Raw genomic sequence first — 21,864 nt, forward strand, 5'->3', positions numbered from 1 at the left:
AATTGTTGGAGAGATGGCTGTGCTGTTTTCAAACATTTTATAACACCCCTAATGTTTTCTCTCTGCTTTTTCATATGATTCAATCATTTCAACAATCCCTGTTAACCAAGCAATCTTTATGATGTACTGTATGCAGAAACCAAATCACAGAATCTTCAAATGCCATAAATCAAATGTAATTAGTGCAGCTCTGTGCCAGAATTAGCTTGACAAACAATTCAAAAATGACTGGGATAAGCTATATGTCTCAATGAAGGAGCCAGGTTGGAAACATGTTATCAAGTACTTCAACAGAAAGACAGACATAAATCAAAGTAAGCGTTGTTTCATACATAAATCTGGTACCTTAATTATACAATAAAGCACCTCTTTTCACCATCAAGCCCCATAGTGATTTAAGCATGCTAGTCATGCATCACAGGCATGCTGGAAATGTCAACTTAATGAGTAAGGCTTCCTATATACATATTGTGTGAACGTGGCCATTTTGGATCTGAATTAATCCAATTACCTTTGCAGCAACTGAACACTATATTCTAAGATGTGCTATGTCACTCTATTAAGTCACGTCCCTGGCATGCATGCACTCTATAGCAATTTCAATGCACTCATTTAGAGGTCTATACCAACAGGGGTCAGTAAAAATGTGTTCCCATTCATTTTGTGTTGGGCTGACACAATGTCTATGCCATCTATTGCTCATTTACACATTTATTTCCACCAACTGTCCAGCTCAAAAATGCAGCTGCCTCCTGTGTCATGTGATCCGATGCTAGCTATCTGCTGCGACTGAGTTTGTGAAAGAAAGAGCAACAAACTGTGCGGACTCCAACCTTTGGTAGACTGCTGGCTGTGAAGATATCTCATGCTAACGTGATTCAGATGTGAGCAGTGAGGGACAAAATCCACAGTCCTCATGCAAAAAATGCATTGGAATGGCATGTTAAAGCCTACATGAGGCTTCAGCTGCCAAAGAGATCGATCAAGTGGATCTCCCAAATTCCATCTTAAACTAAAAACACTGTAACTTTGGATGATACCTACTTGATTTGTCTAACTGAGGCTGCTGGTGTCTTCTTTCAACCAAACGCTAGAATGCATTTTTAGGCAGAATGTCAACTGTGGATTTTCACAGCCAGCATGGTCAGACGAAACATGTGCAACAACTAAAAACTGTGTCAGTGTACATACATGCAAGCTTGAAACATGTGAATCTTTTCAGTGGAGAGTCTGCCAGTGCGGGAATGGAAAATCTTTTTTTGTGCTCTTGACGTTCAGGTAAAAAGTATTCAGCTCGTCATGTCCTCCTTTTGCTCGCTTTCTTTCAGGTGGCCAACCTGGCTTGCTCCATCTCCAACAATGAAGAGGGTGTGAAGTTGGTTCGAATGGCTGCCACCCAAATTGACAGCCTATGTCCACAGGTGAGGACTTAAAAAAGCACTTTCATCCTATGATAAAAAATGCTTTGCAGACACACGAGTCAAAATGTTTTGGTTATTCTAAACGCTTCTAAATTCACCTCAGAGGGGTGTCTTTAGAGAGTTTTCAGAAATTGGACTCGGTATAAATGACAGTGAAAGAATCGTGGTTGGCAGAATGGCAGGAAGAGCTGTGAGTAATGTGTAGGTGGACCTTGTAGCACTGTTTCTCAGGATGCAAGCAAAGGAGGAGGTTAAAATCGATCCATTGTTTCCAAGGTTAACGGTAGGCCTTATTCACAGGGGACGCAGCACAGTAATAGAGGGGAGAAATGGAGAAGGGAGGCAGAATTTAAGATTCAGGATCCAATGTGCAGGACTCGCTATGCACACCTGCTGAGACCCACTTACTCACAAAACTTGGGGAGAAGCCGTCTCCTGATACCTCTTGGCAATGCTCAACACAGACAGATTAAAAAAACATAATAGACAAAGCCTTTGTGACTGGGAAGAAGGAACAAAGAGGGGGTGGAACAAAGAGAAATATTTCCATCTGTTCTGGGTAGAGTTAACCACGGTCCCTTATCTTCACACATGCAAACACACACAGACGAACACACAACCTCAGCAATGGCCATGTCCAGATTATAGTGTCCCTGTTCCTGCATCAGATTAATTTAACTAAAACTATATCTGAAAAGTAAGATGTGATAAAGAACAGGAAGAACAGAGTGCTACTTTTGGTGAAAGTACACATGCCAGCTGTCGTAGTGATATGATTAATACTGCATGTTGGTAAGGGCAAGTCTGTTAATGTGAAAAGTCCCAGCAGGATGTAGCTGATCTAAAAGAAAGAATATAGGGACATAATTTGCCTTTTCTGTATTCATGATTTTAAAATCCTGTGATGTTGATCTTTTTTGGCTTGAAGCCAAATGTTCTATCATCCATAGATCAGACTTTTGAAGTCAAAATACTTTTTGCGTTTTTGGAAAAGATAACCTTACTGTGTTAAAGCTGTAAAAGAAAAGAAAAGAAAAAAAAACATGGCACGTCTTTTCAAGGTGACTGACGTGTTTCAAGGATAAATCTGGTGGTATTCTATATTTGTCTTATTGGAAATATGTCTCATTAAACACACGCCATTGCACTTGGTGACGTATTCATTTGTTAAGGTGAACATGGACGGTGTAGTTTGAGTCATTCCAGCATACACCACCCTTCTGCTGTAAATATTCAGGAGAGCATCGGAGAGGAAGCTGAAACTATTCCCCAACATGTGTACTTTTTACTCTCATTTGAGTAATGTTTGTCAAAGACCACAGTGGTCAGCTGTTTTATGAAATAATGAGCTTTTTTTCAATGAAACTGTATATTAGTGAGCTAGTTTAAAGATGTACATCTTCAGTAGGAAACAATGGGCTTGAGGCTGAGAACCACAGACAGGGCAGGGGGGTCAGAGGGTATTTAGAGAAAGACTAACGCAGGATCAACATTGCTGTTGATCTTTTCATGGGATGTGCTGGCAATAATGAAAATGCAAGCCAATGCCAGTCTCATCCTTCAACTAATACAGCAAGTCTTGTTATTTACATACCTTGTGTCACAATGTTGACCCCTCTTATGCACCAGGTTATCAACGCTGCTCTCACTCTGGCTGCCCGCCCCCAAAGCAAGGTGGCTCAAGACAACATGGACGTTTTCAAGGATCAGTGGGAGAAGCAGGTGCGCATCCTGACGGAGGCTGTGGATGACATCACCTCCGTGGACGACTTCCTGTCTGTGTCAGGTATGAGGCAGCACGGCACCAAGTCTTCACAGATAACTCGATCGCAGACAAAGATTTATCCTGGTAGCTTCTGGTAGCTTCAAACATCAATTTGAAGGGCTTTCTCTGTGGCTGCTCGATGTGAGAAGCAAAATCACAACTTGCGTAATAAGAAAACACAAAGGCAGAAAGCAAAACAATCTGAAAACAAGCGGCTGATTGCTTTGCTTTAATTGTGGTTTGTTCCATTTTTTCTGATTTCATTTTGTTTTATAAATCTCTCATTCATTCGTCATTTTCTGAGGATTTGGTGTGACAGTATGAATGTTGATCAATAAGTAGTTTGTCGTCTCTCCACTTCACATTCATTAAGTTCATGAGAGGTGCCCTTTTGCAGCATGAGCATGAATTTACTGGCATCTCTTGTCAAAGCAAAAGATGGTTAAATGAATTGTATATTATATAAAGTCATTCACATTAAGGAAGAAACGTGAATCATTACTTTAAATTCTCTTTGCATTAACAATGTATGATTTTAATCATCAGCACACAGTATTAAAAATATTCTATTTCCGAGGAAAGCAGATTATTTTTGTGAGGGATTGACACATTGTTTCTCCACAGTAAAGAAAGTGTTGGGTCCCTCCACCTCTATTCACTGTCGTTGTTTTCTGCCTCTAAAGAGAACCACATCCTTGAGGACGTCAACAAATGTGTAATTGCTCTGCAAGAGGGAGATGTGGACACTCTCGACCGAACTGCCGGAGCTATCCGGGGCCGAGCTGCTCGCGTGGTCCACATCATTAACGCTGAGATGGAAAACTACGAACCTGGGGTCTACACCGAGCGCGTGCTGGAGTCCATCAAGCTTCTGTCTGAGACCGGTTAGTGCACTGCACACAGAGCTGCTGTGGCACAAGAAGCCTCAGTTTAATGTATTACAGGGGGCTGCAAAGATTAATACAGTATCCTTCACCCTTGTACTGTGCTTGCATCAAACATTTCGCAACAAACCTTTTGGCAAGTTAAGCTACTTTCATGAGGAGTAGTGCGACACACACACACACACACTCGCACACACTAGCACTCACACAGAGTTGTGTTTCCATCACTTCTGGGGACATTTCAGAGACTTAAATTCATTGCTGGTTACTAACCTAGCTCGAACCCAAACCCTAACCTTAACCCAAGTCTTTGTCTCCTTAAGGAAGGCGAGTCCCCACAATGTGACTGAATATATGTCCACACACATGCACACACACACCCACACACAAACATTAGCATTTACATTAGCTTCCCAGTCTGGTCAGTGACTTATAGACACACTTTAATTGCCTGGATGCCCAGCGTCCCACACTTTGGATCAGTGTCTTGGCTCTAAGACAAACTCCGGACACCACCTGTTCACTGCTCTGCCTCTCATCCATTTTTATTTTTTTCCCCGTCACTGTGCGCCTTCGGTGTTGCGGCACATTACAGGAGGCCCGAGTTTATCTCTGTGGCAGACCAGACTCAGGGCTCACATGTCTCGGTCACACCTCAGGGGAAGATTGGCTCCCCTTAGATTTGACTGAATACTTTACACAGTGTTTGGAGTGTAAGGATGCAGTAGGGACTGAGGAGTGTGAACTTTTAAAGTGGTGTTTGATGCTGTGAAGTTTGAGTGATGTTGGCTAAGTATATACTGCATCAGACCTCCGAACATGTATAGCTTTTGAATTTCCAGCTTTTCAGGCATTGTAGGCCACAAGGGTGCAGAGCACGCTAATAGGATGTGCCATTATTGAGTGGGAGAAAAGCAATTTATGCTTCATTATCCTTTCAAAATATTAAGTTGTTGGCCACATTAAAGGTTCCCTGTGGAGTTTTAGACCTTTTTCTATGTGTGCGTCCCCGTTCTGTTTATCTCAATGCAAGCAAAGCACTGAGTCGACTGCCTGACCCTGCTACATGAACAAAGTACGTACCAGTGCAGACCCAATAAATAAACTCAGAAAAGTCTCACTGGAAAAAAACTGTTAATGATTCTTTTAACCAGCACAGGTTGTGTTAGCAGCTTCACAATTTTCCCTCCAATGGCATCTTTGTAACAGACGTGGTTCAGAGATGAAGGACTCAGTCTTTCCTTCCGTTAATGTAATCTTAAGGCATTATGTTCGTGTGGACTGTGTTTATGGAGTCTTAACACAAGGGAAGAAAGGAAGAAGAATCTGTCTGGTGTCTTTAGTTTCCTTACAAATATTTTTGCTCTCTGAAATACCTCCTCAAATCCCTTAAAAGTAGGCGCTAACATGCCTTTAAAAAATGCACCATTATGAAAGATGGACAAACAAAAACACAGGATGAAAGGAAAGAGGTAATTTAGCAATTACTGCTCGACGAGAATCAAATCACACATCAATCCATCTTTTACACGGCCCACCCCCCTCCTCATTCTATTTTTTCTCGCCCAGCCGTCCCTCCCCCGGCCTCTATCTATCCCATTAGAGCCCATTTAGCGGGCGCTATATGTATTGTTCCCTCGTTACTTTCATCTGCAGGCATAATTGAGAGACACAATCAGCTCCTCTCCCTTCTAGCTGATAAGTCACAAACAGCATTAGGTGAGTCACGTGTGTTCACGCAGCCATCTGTCTGAGCCCCTCTTCTGGTGCTCAGCTCCACCATAATGGACCACCTCCAGTACTAGCTCTGTGTTATCTTGAGCACATTCCCTTCTATTCTTTCATAATTCAGTTTAGTTGATTGGGGTAATTAATTGGTGAAATACACCAGCAATATCTCGTGGACACTTGGGGTCAATTTCGTATGACCATAACATCATCCATTGTGCTGCTGTTCTGCTAATCCTCCATGGAGTATGGTGCTTGTTTCTATAGTCAGCAGGACTCCAGAAGCCTAATGTCAGCATTACTGAGAACAACGAATAGAGAACTGTTGATGTTGCAGCATCATATTGATTGCCCACTGATTTGTCTTCATCGTGTGTTTGAATTTTAGAGTTAACATCATAATTTAAATCGAATGGCTTAAAATGAGAAGCATGCTAAGAGAACCCCTTGTGCTAAAGAGAGAAGAGAAACAAAATTCAACAATTAAACCCTGCATACACAATGTATCTAGCTGATCGAATCCCACCCAGCACATCAGCACATAAGCAGAGGCACAAAGCAACATTTGCCTGAATTTTTTAAAATCGATTTACAGAAAAAAAAAAAAAAAATCTGAGGATCTGTACTTTTACTCCTCTGCATTACAGAAATTCAGTACTTCTTTCTACTTGAGAATTAAATTTTACAAGTCACTTGGTAACATGATCGTTGGAGGTGAAACATAGCCAACAGCGATCTATATGGAGTAGTTCAACCACCTACGCATTAAGATACTGCACTGTACTGCTTACAGTTTTCTACAGGAACCTGTAAGAACGTGTCGGCTACATTAACAAAAAAAGATAGCTGTGGTCAGTGCCACCGCTGTTCAGAGATGTGCACTTGCGCTCGGCCGTTACATTGGAGATGAGGTTCGCAGTTAACGCTTGTTACCTAGCAACAGGTTTTGCAGCTGCATTTACACTTCTGTTCAATGTGGTCACAACGCGTTCCTGACCACATCCAGAGGGGGTTCGGCTCATGGGTTCACAATCTGTCCTCAATGCCTCTTGCATTTACACCTGGACTTAATGGGGTCAAACACTGTCAGTTGGAGTCTGATCCCTCCAACACATTTTAATGCAATGTGTAAAGGGGTCAATGATGCATGGTGCTACTGATTCAAAAGAAAACAGGTACTGCAGTACTGCATCTACTGACTTGCAGATCCAGTCCAATCTTTGCCACCTTATTGACAAAAAAAAGTGTTAATTGCAACAGTCATGTGCAGATGTAGACATGCTGATGTGCACCGTACGTAGGAAGTAAAAGCTTCAGCAAATTTAGCCCCTTGTGCCACCTTCAGGAAATGAGTGTTACAGCTGAGGTATTTTCTTTAGTATAGCGGCTGTTTGTATGTGTGTTTGTGTGTATTTGAGGTTTTGTATTTCATTCTGAAACCTGCAAAAAGGCTTTTGTTGTCTTTTGTTACCTGAATACTAGAAGGAGTTCACACTGTTCCCAGTGTCAGTGCCAGATTTTATATGTCCAAAGGAAGAGAACAGGGGTGGTGGGATGCACTGCCAAAAGAAAACAGCACAAGAAAATTACCAGTGTGGGTTGACTTCTGCCTTTGGTATCGAATATTTTAACTCCAAACTCTGACATCAGTCAAATAATTTATATATCTGTTCGCTTCCAAGCAGAACGACACATCAAACAAGTGCTCCATAACATACGTTATTATACCTTACATACATTCAAGTCACAAAGCACTCCAGCCGCTGTAGTCATGGAACAAAAGAGGAAGTAAGTTGATGTTGTTGTTGTAAAGTAGTGGGTGGGTGGGTGACTGTGTCAACACAACAACTGACTTTTGAAAGGCTGATCACTGTTTTTTTCTTGATCAACATTGCTTTTCTGATAGCATGACCTCAACGTTTGCACTTGACCTAACCTTAACCACCTTTTTGTTATTGTAACCGTGACAAAAAAGCTCCCATAACCTTAGTAAAGTAATCATTTTAACCCAAAGCCACTATCTTACCCTAACTTATTGTAACAAAAGTCAACATCTTTCCCTAAACCTTAATAGTCAAGTTGTCATTTGCACATTTACCAGAAATGTAGAAAATGTGCAACATAGTGATGTGAGTAAGTTTTGTGATTTAGCCAGATCGGTGCTCAAATAAAACTCAGTTTCTCCATCCTGTGTGAACCCAGAAGGTCTTTAGCATACTTATCCAGTAAACCCAGCATAAAGATGGATGGATACACCAACAATGATTTTGAGATGGCCGGTCTGTTTGACTTCACCTTGAGGTAAGTCTATACGGATGCAGCCAATAGGCAAGTCACGCTGGCTGCACAGCCTTAAGGAGGCCTACTGCCTTAAGTTTTAACAAGGCCTCGCCTCTCGATCGCTGCTGCGAATTAAGATGTTAAGCAACCGGCAACTGTGTTAGACCAGCATTTCATTGGCTCCATATTTCTCTTTGATGAAGAGGTGTTGTGTTTCACATCTTCGTCCCTCTTAGTGGTCGTAGTTGGTTTTTTAGGGGCTACCATGCACATCTGATCTGGACCATAAAGCACTTATTGATCCTTGTGAACTTTTGCCACCCTCTCCCCTCAGTCCTCACAGGCCTGATGTCTATGGATTTGAACACAGTCAAGGAGAAATCTATAGCTGGGGGAAAAATGATTAAGTGTAGCTGAACAAAGGGAAAGGATATAGGACCACACACTTTTTAGAGGGTACTGAGTCCAATTAACTAGACTCTACCAAAAATCAATAGCTGTCACCAAGGATTTCACTAAGCGATTTGAGCCGGGATTTTAGTGGAATTCATTGATGTGGTCCCCTTTTTTCCTTTTCTCATGTGTAAAACAGTTATCCTGCCCTATGTGTGTGTGTGTGTGTGTGTGTGTGTGCGTGTGTGTGTGTGTGTGCTTGTGTGTGTTTGAGTTGGCTGTTTGTGTTTTTATGTGATTGTTCCTGCGTTTTTGCCCGCGGCCACTCATGCCAATCGCAACCACTTGCACGTCTTTATGGCAGCTGCCACATCAACCCGGGACGCTTATCATAACTACGTGCCCTTTGACCTTGTCTCAATTTGTCCATCCCTCTTCCTCATATAGAGTGCGGTCGGATTTATGGCCTGGCCGCAAACAGGCAGCCAAGGCGCACAGCTCTTCTGTGTACAGCTGAGCCATAGATTCCTGACAGACAGTCCACACATGGGCCCAGGATTGAAGCGTGTCCTTGAGAGGGAGAAAAATCAATAGCCTAATGGGAAAGTGCTTATGGCTCCTCTCTCTTTTTCCCCCTCTCCCTCCTTCTTCCCCGAGACACTTTTCTTCCCACTAACTTCCCGTGTTTAAACTAATATTCTGCTCAAAAAAGGGGACAAATTTTAAAGTCGATCATTAATGTGGTGCCTGGAGAGGGTAGATTAAAAAACTGATATATAGCCCAAGTCAGCGTGCCATTTAGAGAAGCAGGGTGGCTCCTTGTTATTACATCGGGGCATAGTAAATGGGATTTAGCCAGGGTTTTGCTGTGAGTAATAACACACATGCTCACACTGCCACCCACATGTCATGCCTGTAAATCAGTGGATCAAGTGCACTCAGAAGAAGTGCAGCACAGACTGAGGGATAGAAGTGAAGACGCTTCACAGTGTCTACTTTTGAAACTAATAGCTCAGAGGACTTTGTGGCTGGCCAGACTTAAAGCAACTTACCATAAATATTGAGCATTTATTTTAACATCTTCAATCAGAATGCCTTATTTGTGACATCAGTGGCCATTAATATAGACAAGAAAGAAAGCATTTTGTACTTAAGGGGAAAAAGGACACTGAATCAATGCCCCTTTAAAGCTCAAAATGGCACAGAGCACAGTTGCTGAACTGGATGAGTCACTCTTTAAATTTGTACCCATTGTTATAATGATGGGAAAAGAGGTTTTAACCAGAATGGGAAGCAGATGGCAACCTCATAGCTTGCAAGGAGAGGAGGTAAGGTCTCTTAATCAGTGCGTAAATAGAGGTGGGAGTTACAGTAGGAGAGCGTGCTGATGAGGAAATTGCTTTGAGAGTAGCAGTGCAGTATGAGGTAGGTGAAACAGTTTAACCGCTGGTGTAGGAGAGCAGAGCAGTAAACAGACTAAAAGCAGGAGCACTGAAGTCCTAATCTCATAACCTTCAATATTCTCTCTGATTTCTCCATAAATGGCTTTAAAGTTTGATATTACATTTTTTTCAGGGTTACATGCACATTTATTATGTGCTCTACCAAATGTACAGTCTAGTAGAAATGAGATACAACTTTATTGATCCCGGGGGGTTCGCATGCCACAGCAGCACAGAGACAGGCTAAGAGGAAAGAAAATGAGATGACGGAGATGAGCTTTATTCCATATATGCATCACAATGCCCTAGACCACAAAAGTGAATTGTGAAAAAGAGATTCAGTCGTGCAACTCTGCAGCCATGCTGTGTGTACTCTATGTAATGAATAATAGATATAATCTACATTCCTATGACATCCATAGTATAGAAATGGAAAATAATGCCATTATAAACCATATAGTATAACCAAAAAATACATTAGTAATAATGGTAGTCGTAATAGTAATATAGATAGATATACTATATAGATACACTGTAATTGTAGTTATACAGTATTGCATACAAGTGCAACTATAAGGTTCTATAAGTGTGAACAATGCTTGTATTTTTAACATTTCATAGTCATATAGGGGTTGAAACTCTTCCAAAACAACACAAATCAAACTTTTGACGCATCCAGTTTTCGGTTTAAAGTTGCACGTCACGGTTTAGTGCAGGCTTTGTTTGTATTTAAGTGATTCTGTCTTTACCTCTTGTGATACATTGCCTAAATTGAGCCGTCTTCCTGCAAAATTGGGGTTTAGGCATCACAAACTGTGTAAGTTGTGCTGTTTGGAGCTCGTTACACACCTCACAGGGGCACGCCGTCTCTGCTGTGAGGTTTTTAAGCATTCATTGTACTTCCATAACCTCTCACTTAAACTATGCTTAAGCCTAGGGGGTGAAAAAAATCCATTCCTACATGGTCACATTTAATTCCCTTCATCATTTTTCAACTGGAATGAGTGAAATTGCTCCTTACCATCAGCAACTTTGCTCATTAAGAGCTTGGAGAACATTTAAATATTTCTATTTAAAACGCCTTCCCAGCAATTCCCAAAAGCCTATTTTACGCTTCTCCAGTAAGTGGATTAAAGTGAATTAAAAATGAAAAGAAAAAGGGAGAGACTTTTTGTAGTGCCTTTTATGTTTGGTGAAATATAGCTTGTGTTTTATATCAGACAAATAAGTATACTGCAGATACACCTTTAGTGCAAGCTGGCTAATTGATTTAGTTCACTCTGCATGTAAGAGAGGAGGAAAGTGTGGAGAATAATAATAAAATCACACAGTTGGCTTTCTGGTGGAGGCTCACCAGCCAAGCTGCTATACTTTATTTATCTCGTCCCCTGCTCTTTTTTCCCTATCCGTCTGTCCTCGTTAGACCTGTCTTCTGCCTTCAAAAGGGTATTGTCTTAAGTCAGTTCATTTATCTAAATCCAAAAATCGACTCTTTATGTGTACAACAAAGCAGCCGAGACATCTTTTACAATATTATATCAGTAATATATAGCATAATGCGAAAAATGTCATTTTCTTTCTCTGTCCCTGTCTTTCTTGATATAAAATCAGTTCTAAATATGTATGATTATTGTACATATATAGGAAATGCCTGTACAGTTGTGGACAGTTCCAAGTAACGGTGGGGCTAAAGGCACTTGTGGTGTTTGAAAAAGCACCTATACATAATACTGTATATGAAGGCCGACCTTTTCTTGCTGGCGACTGTCTGTCCAGGTAAACTGGAGCTTTTGTTATGATAATTCACCATAGTGAACATGAATTGTCAATTATTTTTACTCAACAGCAGATCACGTAGAAAGGTAGCCCGCTAAATATTCAGATGCTCAGTCCGTATTCTTGAATATTGAATAATGTCTATTCACATTCAGCACAATTCATTTGAACACACAAAGCAAATAAAGCTCTTCCGTCAGGCCCGGCCAATTGATGCTGACAACAAAACCAACCATTTTTATGGTCAATAGGGACTTTTCTTTTGTTGCTTGGCTTTTGTTTGGCTCAAAAGACTTTGATGAATTTGTTTCCCTTCATCGGCATTGTGATTTGACAGGCTGAGTTTGCAAGTTAGCGTCCTTGTACTGTAACACTGAAGCGCACGCAGCCGTCTTCTTGCGAGTCACACACATGCTCGCGCTCGCACATGCCAAGCGTGTTGACGTGCACACAAACACACCTGTGACAGACAGGCCAATCTTCCTGTTGGGTAAGCCAAGATGAAGCATCTAATTGGCGTGCAACGTGCAAACAGCACGTTGTCGCTTACACGGACACTTAGGCTGACATCTCGCCTTTTCCTGAAGTGCACAGGTGAGCAGAGACTGGCATGTGCGGAGACCCCGCTGCTATAAACTTAAAGGTGAAGAGGCTGTGATCATGCCACACTAATAATTGTGCTTTCACCATGGCATTTTCCTTTTTTCCTAATTGATAAGCCTGCACCCATTTTGTAAGATTACAAACAAATGTGATACACCACACTCTGATGTCTTCCTTTTGCTCTCTGTCTCTACCTCCCTCACCCCTCTCTCCCCGCAGTCATGCCCCGTTTTGCTGAACAAGTGGAGGTAGCTATCGAGGCACTGAGTACAAACCCCCCACAGGCCTTTGAGGAGAATGAGTTCATTGATGCGTCCCGTTTGGTCTACGATGGCGTCCGTGACATCAGGAAAGCTGTCCTCATGATAAGGGTATGTCTATTACCTCCTCTACAAGAGCAAAAGGGAAACACTCACTGAAATACTCTGAAATGGGTTAAATGCTCAGTAAGCGTTCAACAGAAATGAATATGTTTGGAAATGCTGACCAAGACCAAGTGCAGTGATTTATTTCTGGCTTCTTCCATATATTTAAATATTCAGTTGGGTATTATGTGAATGTAGACTGTAAATAATTTGTTTATTTCCAAGTGTTTCTGACAGGTAAGTCAGTGAGTGGGGGCGTTAATACTATCTGGCATCAATTTATGCTTTACCTGTTCACATATTATGGTCTTTTTACCCTCTAATAATAATTAGAAAATGTATCTTACAAAGGTAGAAACCAAAGCAGTTATTCATTAAAGAATAAAATCTCCTGAGTCACTGGGTTCATCCCCTTGTGGATTTCACCCTCATGAGACAAATTAGTCACACTCAAAGACACCTGTCCAGTTTTTTGCTTCTTCATTCTCATTCCAGCGACACATCTGTGGGACACTGTTGTCGGAGCAAAGTGTGCTACTGGCTATCATAGATGAAAGTGGATCTCTGACAAAAATATATCTGCCCTAAGGTTTGAAGAAAAACATAATTGGAATCTAAAATTCGATATAATTCCCATTTGAGATGTCACACCTGTCGCACAATCCGCTTTCTAAAGCTGGCGGAACATTTTACAACACGTCATGATAAAAATTCTGCATAACAACATGATACCAGCAGCTCTATTCCATCACATACCCACCGTGATGTTACAGTATCTGCATTTTTCACCCGAACTGGCCCGTCTCTCTTCACCATGTAATTCATTTATTCAACTTTATGCAGGCTGGAAGGTTTCCCAGTGCAACTCTGGAAAAAAAAATCTAATTATGGAAAATAATTTGATGTTGGTAAATAATGTAAAACAGGCAGCTTTGAACTGCCCGGGACCAGCTGGCTTCATAATCCCATCCAAGTTCAATTACTTTCTGAGGAAACAACTTGGAAGATCCTTGCTTTCGCTCTTGTCTAACTCCATCATATAGATAGCAAATGTTGGTGCCACATGTAATAGTTTTTTGTGCACACACTTTTTTATGTGCGTGTGTTACTTTTCTCCCACTTAAGCCGAGTAATGGCTCCTTTAGAATTTATACAGCACAGATCTTATGAGCATTCGATGGATTAAGAAACCAATTCTCCACAGTGTTTAAAAATTGAGGCAGGCCTTGAGAAGAGTGTAAAGTTATAATGAAAGTTCTGGAAGGCATAGTTTTGTCGTGGCCTTTATGTACCCACATAACACACACACACAGACACACACACAATGGAGCAGAGTCGTGCGATGGAGGAGGAAGCACTGGATTAAATAGAACATGTGTGAAATTGAACAGTGGTTGGAGACCGCCACCTGTAATATAACCAGTGTTTACACTTTAGTTTCTCTCTTTCTCAACAACTGACCCATTTCACACAGAAAGTTTAACTTTAACAAGAAGTTCACAGCTGAAGTGGCGCTGCAATAAAAAACAATGCAACGAGTTTCAGATCCCAGTGTGATGGTAAAATTCAATCTGAGAAGGCTAATTTTATTAATATATGAGTTTAAAGGGTTATCAGATGCCAAAACACTGCTATAATGCAATAGAACCATGAGACGGGATATTATCACGATAACAGCAACTTTATCCTCTGACGATGAACAGCAGAGTTACACATAAGCAATCTACCAAACAATATTGCAGAATTTTTTTTGCTGGAGCACCTCCTGTGTGCACTGTGTCTTCCAAATGGCCCCATTGCAATGAATGAGGCTTTGTTTTCTTCACACAGTTAGTGCCGTTACTTTGGAAATTAGCTATCATGAATTACAAGTCTCACATCAGGTTCTATTACCTTAGAATTTGTGAGCAATAAATGCATTCACATTCAGAGGGAGAGGGTTGTCAAGTGCACTGTATTTAATTTAAGACAAAATTAGATTATTTCCCATGGGGAGGTGAGGTTAGTGCAGAGTCTAAAATATTAGGATTGAGTGGGATACAATAGGAATACAGGCACATAACTTGCAAAACCAAGCAAAAGAAATGATGATGAGAAAAAAATGCTTCGTGAAGCTATATATTAGAAGAACACTGAGAATATTTTTTGCGAGGAGCTAATTTTCAGTGCATGTGCACACTTTTCCCATTTTTCAAGCACATCACTGCCTGTAATTAGGTCAAAATGGCCTAATCTCTTTTTTTTCTTATTTATGCAACCATCATCTGTTTGAGTCCATTAGATTTTGAGTTCACAAAGTCATGGTGTGTTCAGCAGTGCTAGAATATCACTGCAGCAGGCCACAATGGATCAACAGCTGTTGGGAGTACTAAGAAGGAAATTCAGCATGATTACTAGCCTACTGGGGCGCACAGGAAATTTCATTCCTTCTTGCCATAGGCTGTTATCTGCTATCAACATGTTGTTTATTAGAAGTTCCACTTTATAGCCAGCGTGAACAGACAGCGTTTTGTGTAAAATATTTATTATACCGTCTCTGATATAATCAATAATCATGGAGAGGCAACATTCTCTCAGTCTATGAATAGAAAAACTGGCAGTGCTCTTGACGAGGATACCTGCGAGAGCAGCTGTGAATGCAGGGCCTTTTGAAATGTCAGCATCATGTAGGAATGATGACTTTATACATAAACATGTCTGATGCTGTGCTCTGCAGCTGGTGAACCATCATCAACCAGCTTGTTGCTGTACTGCAAGCTTGTGTTGAAGTTAGCCGGCTAACCCACTAATCTTAATTAGTGAGGCAGCACTTCGTAGCCAGCGGAGGAAGAAAAATGCTTATTGATCATTTAGTGTCTTAATTTTTAAGCAGGTGCAAAAAAAAAAAGAAAAAAAGAAAAGAGTGAATTATATTCAAATATTTTTATTTGATGAGAGACCACAATGCCTTTGCAATTATTTAGCATGTTAGAGTCGTGCTGTGGATTTCCTTTTCAGTCTGCTTTTTTTCCTTTGAAATTAAACAAAAAGACAAATAAAAGAGTGCCAGAATATGATTAAGGACTTACAACCGTGCCGCAACAATGATTAAACATGATACATCTTCAAAGGAAATAAATAAACATAAGATTACTGCGCAGAGACAGACTGTTCAAATATTCATGCACACAGCAACAAGTCACACATCTTCTTATAAGTTGCTTCCTCTTCTAAATGCTGTGTCTTAATATGGATTTTCTTTTCCAATTTTTGCTCTGGAGGAGTGGATCTCGAAAGCAACAACACCAGTCGAGGCAGAGACCACCCACAAAATATTGCCCAGGCCTTCAGTCCCAGTCACAGCTTGACAAACAGATTGAAATCATTTTTACAAGGCTGTTAATCATGAATCAAGCAACTTCTTAGCCAGTATGACTGATAGAGTTGGTAACTCATTAAAACTTAGAAGCATCTGACATTAGTCAGATTCCAAATAAAGCTTATACAACAGTTTCCGCTTATGTACATAGTGCTACAACGGTGCATTGTTGTAGGTTGCTTCTCCCTTGACTTTGGCTAAAACCTTTAAGAGGCAAAATGTTCTATGTTCATCTTTAACCACTGAGTAATAATATTTATGCTATTAAGTAGACATTGGTGGTTTCATAAAGTGACCAAATAAAGAAAAGTGTCCCTAAAGTTAAACCACTCTGCACACACCCTCACTCCCCAAAGTACAAATTACAGCGAGCCCCCATGATTTACTGAAAGTACAACCCTGGCATATTCTCATTTAACGGCTACACTTGCTGATGTAGGCCTTTTGCGGAATGGGTCCAGATATTTAATGCTCCAACACAAGTCACGTGTGCTTTATTCTGTGGTCTAACAGTGATTAATTGTCGCTGTTTATTCCTCTACGTTTCATCTCATTGTTTGGCTGATAGCTGCCGCTTGGTTTTTCTTGTTTTTCTTGTCTTGTCAGCTGTATTTTTACCTTTCCAACAAATGTATTATCATTATCATGCATTAGACATGACTGCTGCTGAGTGTCACATGTTTGCCATTTCATTTGATACATGTGGGAAGGAGTCTGAGCTACTCACCAAATCTCTTCAGGCTATTTCCCTTCTTTTCTTTGTGTGTTTGAGCTACTGTTGAGGGAATTTACACATGTGTTCGTTTAAGACAGGTTCAGGGAGTGATGTCAAGAGATATATATCACTTTTAATTGCGTGGCACCTCTGTCTGTCACATGCTGAGTTCGGTTTGAGCTAAAACTCCTGATGAGGTGCTGTTTAAAAATGACAGCACAGGAATATGCTGTCTGTTACTCTATATTCCTGCACAATGGGCCATAAAGGCAAAGAAAATTGCCCTTTTCAGCTGTCAATTTAGGAGTTGTATGATTTTTTTTTCTTTTTCAGTTATTCTCTCTCTGACTGTTTGCCCGACTTTGTCTTTGTGTTTCTGACAGACACCAGAGGAGCTGGAAGATGACTCTGACTTTGAGCAGGAGGACTATGATACTCGCAGCAGGACTAGTGTCCAGACTGAAGATGACCAGCTTATTGCTGGACAAAGTGCTCGGGTGAGTAGATGTACACTTCCCCACTGCACTGAAACTTCTCAGATGTGCCTCAGTTATGGAATCTGACACAAAAAAGAAAGGAAGAAAAAGGTCTTTTTGGTCTATGAAAAGGACAAGCCCAAATGTATCATTTAAGTGTCATTGCTTCAGTCGTGGGCTGAGGTGCAAGTTGAACTGCATCCCACCCCAACCATCCCTGTTCCCTGACCATACTTGAATCGATTCATCCAACTAGTTCCATTTACATAGCATGTAAATCCATTTAAATTATCCTAACAAGTGGGATTATTTTGAATAAACACTGTTCTGGGATGGCAGGTGTAAAATTGCAATCACAAACAAAGAAGTAATTACCAAATTCCCTTCAGATGTCAGACAAAAACACAAAATACAGTACAGTGCTATGCCAAGGCTTCAGTCGCGATCACCAGGGTCTGGGCTTTGTTGCACATTAACAGTTTTTCACTTGGGCCCAGCTTAAAGAACATTAAGAGGGTATCAGTGCTTGCTCCCCTCCAGCAAGGCAGAGGCTCTAGCGGTGTGTTGCATGTTGAATGGATTGTGGATGGCAGGAGTATGACTTGGCCCAGTGCCTCTCCCTCTGGCACAGGCCTGAATTATACTGCCTGAGTCTCTACACAGTCTGCACACACTCGGGGGTAATGCACAAAGACGGCAGAAATAAATAAAACCAAAACAGCAGCTTATTGTTGCGAAATGAATGTACACTGTATGTACAGCTATGCACCTGATTGTGATGCCTTTTGATATTAGAACAAAAAATAAACAAGTCAGGCACTGCTAACAGGGAACCCTTCCAGAGCCTGTCCAGGGGTGGGCCAACCCTGAAATTTGATTGGACACCCTGAGTGCTTGCATGATTGTCAATCTGCCCAGTGAGAGGTTGGACTGAGAGAGGCTGTTCCCTACGACACTATGTGGCTCAATAACAGCATCATGATATCCCCCCCCTCTGCACCTGACCTGATCATAATCGTTTTCAGTTAAACATAAATTTAGGTCATTTTTGGCATTTGAACAAACTGATGCTGTTATTTTTTTAGGAAATTCTCAAAAAACCAGACTGAGGACGATGGCATGTGTCACTCAGAACATAATAAATAGTCCCAGGACACTCAAATCATGGATTTTACCATCCTAAACAGACCAATAGTATAATATATGTTAAAACATAAAGAGGTTTCCGTGCTTGAGACACAATATATTCAAAATTCTGCATCCACGCTTAACAGTCAAGAAAATCCTAATTGTTAAGGTGCCATTTAGATGTAATGTAACTTTGCATTAATCTTTAGTAGTCAAGGACGTGATGAACTAAGAGACAACTCAAAAGTTGAACATTGTCAAATCTGAAATCCAACCATGAACAAAAAGAAAAGACCCGGGCTTTGGGTGCGCAGTAGCTGCTCCAGGATGACTGTGGGGGTCCTGGGTGTGAAGTGCTTCGAGTTTGTTGTATGTATACTCCCACCAAGGCTCCCGCTGCGTAACATTGTAGGGCCATCTGAGCTTAGACGCGCCAGCGCTGCCACACAAAGGAGCTTCACAGCACCAAACTGTTCACTAGTTTTCCTGGCACTGAACTGTGCTTTGAGTGGGCAGCTCTTCTTGGGAACAGTTCGATGTAGCAGCATGTCCCTTTGTCACAACTTGTTACTGTACGACAGTGATTTAAGGTGGATTAACGGGTGACGTGGCTGAATGTAATGATCCTTCAGGCATCCTTAATGAGCACGCTATGCACTCCAGCTTGCATCAAGTAAATGTACAACAATGTATCACAGCGTGTTATCAAATGTGGTTACTCTTTCACACATTATCTTGTACAACATACTTTATATCTGGCATGCTGACACAGCCTCTCACACAGTTAATTGATATCACCTGTTTTTCCCGCTCATAGACACTGTTATGCCCTCAGAGACTAAACATTTGCACACGCAGAAGACAAGCACATCCATAAAAGATGTGTTTGCCGTGAACCACTGGTGATCTGCCCAGTCAGCCTCACCCTGTCGTGTCAGGATAAAGCTTGACGTTCTCTCACGGTCATGCCAAGTGCACACTGGTGCTCCGTCTTTCTATTCAAACAGACAAGAGGAGGCGTAATCCATTTTCTCCATAGGAGCCGACATGAGCGCACTGAGGTTTACAGTCGTGATCCCTCCAAGCCCCTTCAGCGTGCTGGTATCACACACATGACACAGGCGTAATATCTCCCTCACACTTTCTCCATCTCGCTGTCTCGCTCTTTCTTAGTGTAGAAAGAAGTAAAATCAAGTCCAGGGCTGTCCCAGGGGCCTTTGTTCTCAATGCCTTGCCTTGTGTGGTGCTTGACTTGTCACTTCTATTATACTTATGCATTAAGCAAAGTTATTAGAGCAAACATGCATAATGAGAGGGCAGAAAAACACACAGGGGAAGGAAGCCTGCACATAGTGTCTCTTTCTATTAGAACATGCAGACACAAACTCTCCCTCTATAACACACCGGTATAATGCACAGACAGCAAAACCCCCCCCCCCCCCCCCCCCCACACACACACACACACACACACACACACACACACGAACACACCAAGCATTGATTGGATAACGCTGTTGATAGGTCATCCATAAAATTGAACTCTGAGTGTCTGGGCAGTTTATTTCAAATGAAACAAATTAAAGTCATTTCAAGACGCCGCGCTCAGTGAAGAAACCCGGAAAGCGCTCTAATCCCTGCAGACGCAGCCGAGTCGCAGAGTGTATTGGCACAGCACTCCCTCGGCCGGATTTGCCACTATGTTAAGCTCCCAAGGCTCGCTCCTTGTTGTTATCAGTAAAGTAGGGGAAGGGATTTGGGGATAAGTGAATTCTAGAGAGCAGGGGAGGGGGAGAGGGGGTCTCCACCAAGTGCCTTCCTGCTCCCCTGACGTCCCAATTGGCTCATGTGTTTACCCCTGTGCTGCAGCTTTCTTTTGTGCTCTGAACCCCTCTCTCGCTCTCTCTTCCTCCCTGACGCTCGCTCTCTTTTGTCACACCACTTTCAGAGTGAATTTGAATGCGAACCAAATCCCTCACTGTCTCTCCCCAACCTCCCTTGATCCCTAATTTTAGAAAAAGGAATTTTCAATCCAAATTGTTGAGTTTCAAGAGACTTTTTGCTCCCTTTAGCTGTTTGGGAGAACAGTTCGTCTTGGTTTAGTGCAGCTCTTATGTGCAGAGGACTGGGGTACTTACAGAAATATCCTTACCTTGCGCTGACTCTGATTCTTAATTTACAGCCTTGATCCGACTCGTTATGATTACATTTAGCAAAACCATAACTGCACTTCTTCTCAATGGTGCACTCCTCATTTTGACACCAGCGGCACACTGTTCGGTGTAATTATAGAAATAAGTGAATAATTGATGCCTCAACAGTTGGGTGCAGGAATTATATGAGCAGCAAAGACATGCTAACAGCCGTCCTGGAGTCCTGAGGTCAGAGAGATCTGCCCAGTGACACAGTGTACTCACCTGTGTCGCTGTTGAACCAATTACAGCGCAGCCTTGCCTACATTATATATTTGTCTGCATTAAACATGAACATGTAATCAGCAAACCATAAAACTAGGCAGCCACTGACTACCCAGAACCGCAAGCTGAGAGTACAAGCACCCTTGAAGTCCTCGAGTTTATATTTTTGAATATTTGCACTATAATTCAAACTGATTAGAATCTAAAAACAGGTCATAGTTTAAATCAACAGCATAAATAAAACTTTCCTTAAAATAAGATACAGCTCTAAGATCAACTTAAACAAGAGGGAATAAAAGTTGTCAGCCAGCCGTGCGGAAAGGATTATTATGTTAATGTAGAATATGTGTAGTGTTAACATTTGGCATGTCGGCTCTGACCTTGTCACTCTCCACAAAGAAACGCAGCGCGGCAGGGTGTGGGGAGCGACAACACTAACTTTCCCCTGAGACTCAGAGCCCTCAGGTTGATGCTGGGGCGGAGCTTGGCCCTTTTGAAATGCTGTATGAACAGCAGCGGTAGCAGCAAAGCTTTCAGGTGAGCGACGCGGCAGCAGGCAAAACAGTGAGCAGAGCACTGACAGCTTAAACCTATCGGCATAATAAAATGAGTGCATCGGAAACATGTTGAGGTGAGAAGAACATGGCGTGTGAGTATTGGTTAATGACTCAGGGATCTATCTGATTGGTAAATGGAACTATGGAGGTATATTTGACTTGTGGATGGGCACACACACAGTAGTTTTGTCATAGATTAAATAAATGGCGGCACACGGGCCCCAGAGCCACTGCCTGCTTTGTGCAACCCATAACATGTAGCGACACATAGCATAGCGTTAGCCCTGCTGAAATCAGCCGCTCTGTTTTAAATTGTTTATTCCTCATTGTGCAGTCTAAATAAATATTAACTCGGTATTTGTTTTAAATGTGAGCTGTGTTTTCACCCCACACGCTGTTTAATGGGATTTGCTGCTGCGCCGTTGTTTGTGTTTCTTGGCACCAGCAGGAGAGGAAATCTACACTGGGCTTGAGGGGGCCGGTTTTGCTTGTTTGTTTATGCCGTTCAGGGGTTTTTGTTTTTGTTGTTGTTGTTTTCAAGCTAACCGCCGTCAAAGCT

The 21,864-nt window shown here is 41.7% G+C and overlaps 1 protein-coding gene across 1 annotated transcript in view; it reads left to right on the forward strand.

Annotated features, from left to right (window-relative positions):
* The window catches only part of ctnna2 (catenin (cadherin-associated protein), alpha 2), a 312,264-nt gene that overhangs the window by 277,089 nt on the left and 13,311 nt on the right, over nt 1-21,864 (forward strand). The window contains exons 10-14 of the mRNA XM_041964876.1: nt 1,329-1,421; nt 3,051-3,207; nt 3,870-4,070; nt 12,512-12,663; nt 17,114-17,227. Of these exons, the coding sequence (XP_041820810.1) occupies nt 1,329-1,421; nt 3,051-3,207; nt 3,870-4,070; nt 12,512-12,663; nt 17,114-17,227 (717 nt within the window). The remainder of the gene's footprint in view (nt 1-1,328; nt 1,422-3,050; nt 3,208-3,869; nt 4,071-12,511; nt 12,664-17,113; nt 17,228-21,864) is intronic.

This window comes from Chelmon rostratus, chromosome 3, assembly GCF_017976325.1.
Source record: "Chelmon rostratus isolate fCheRos1 chromosome 3, fCheRos1.pri, whole genome shotgun sequence".
NCBI classification, from domain to species: Eukaryota; Metazoa; Chordata; class Actinopteri; order Chaetodontiformes; family Chaetodontidae; genus Chelmon; species Chelmon rostratus.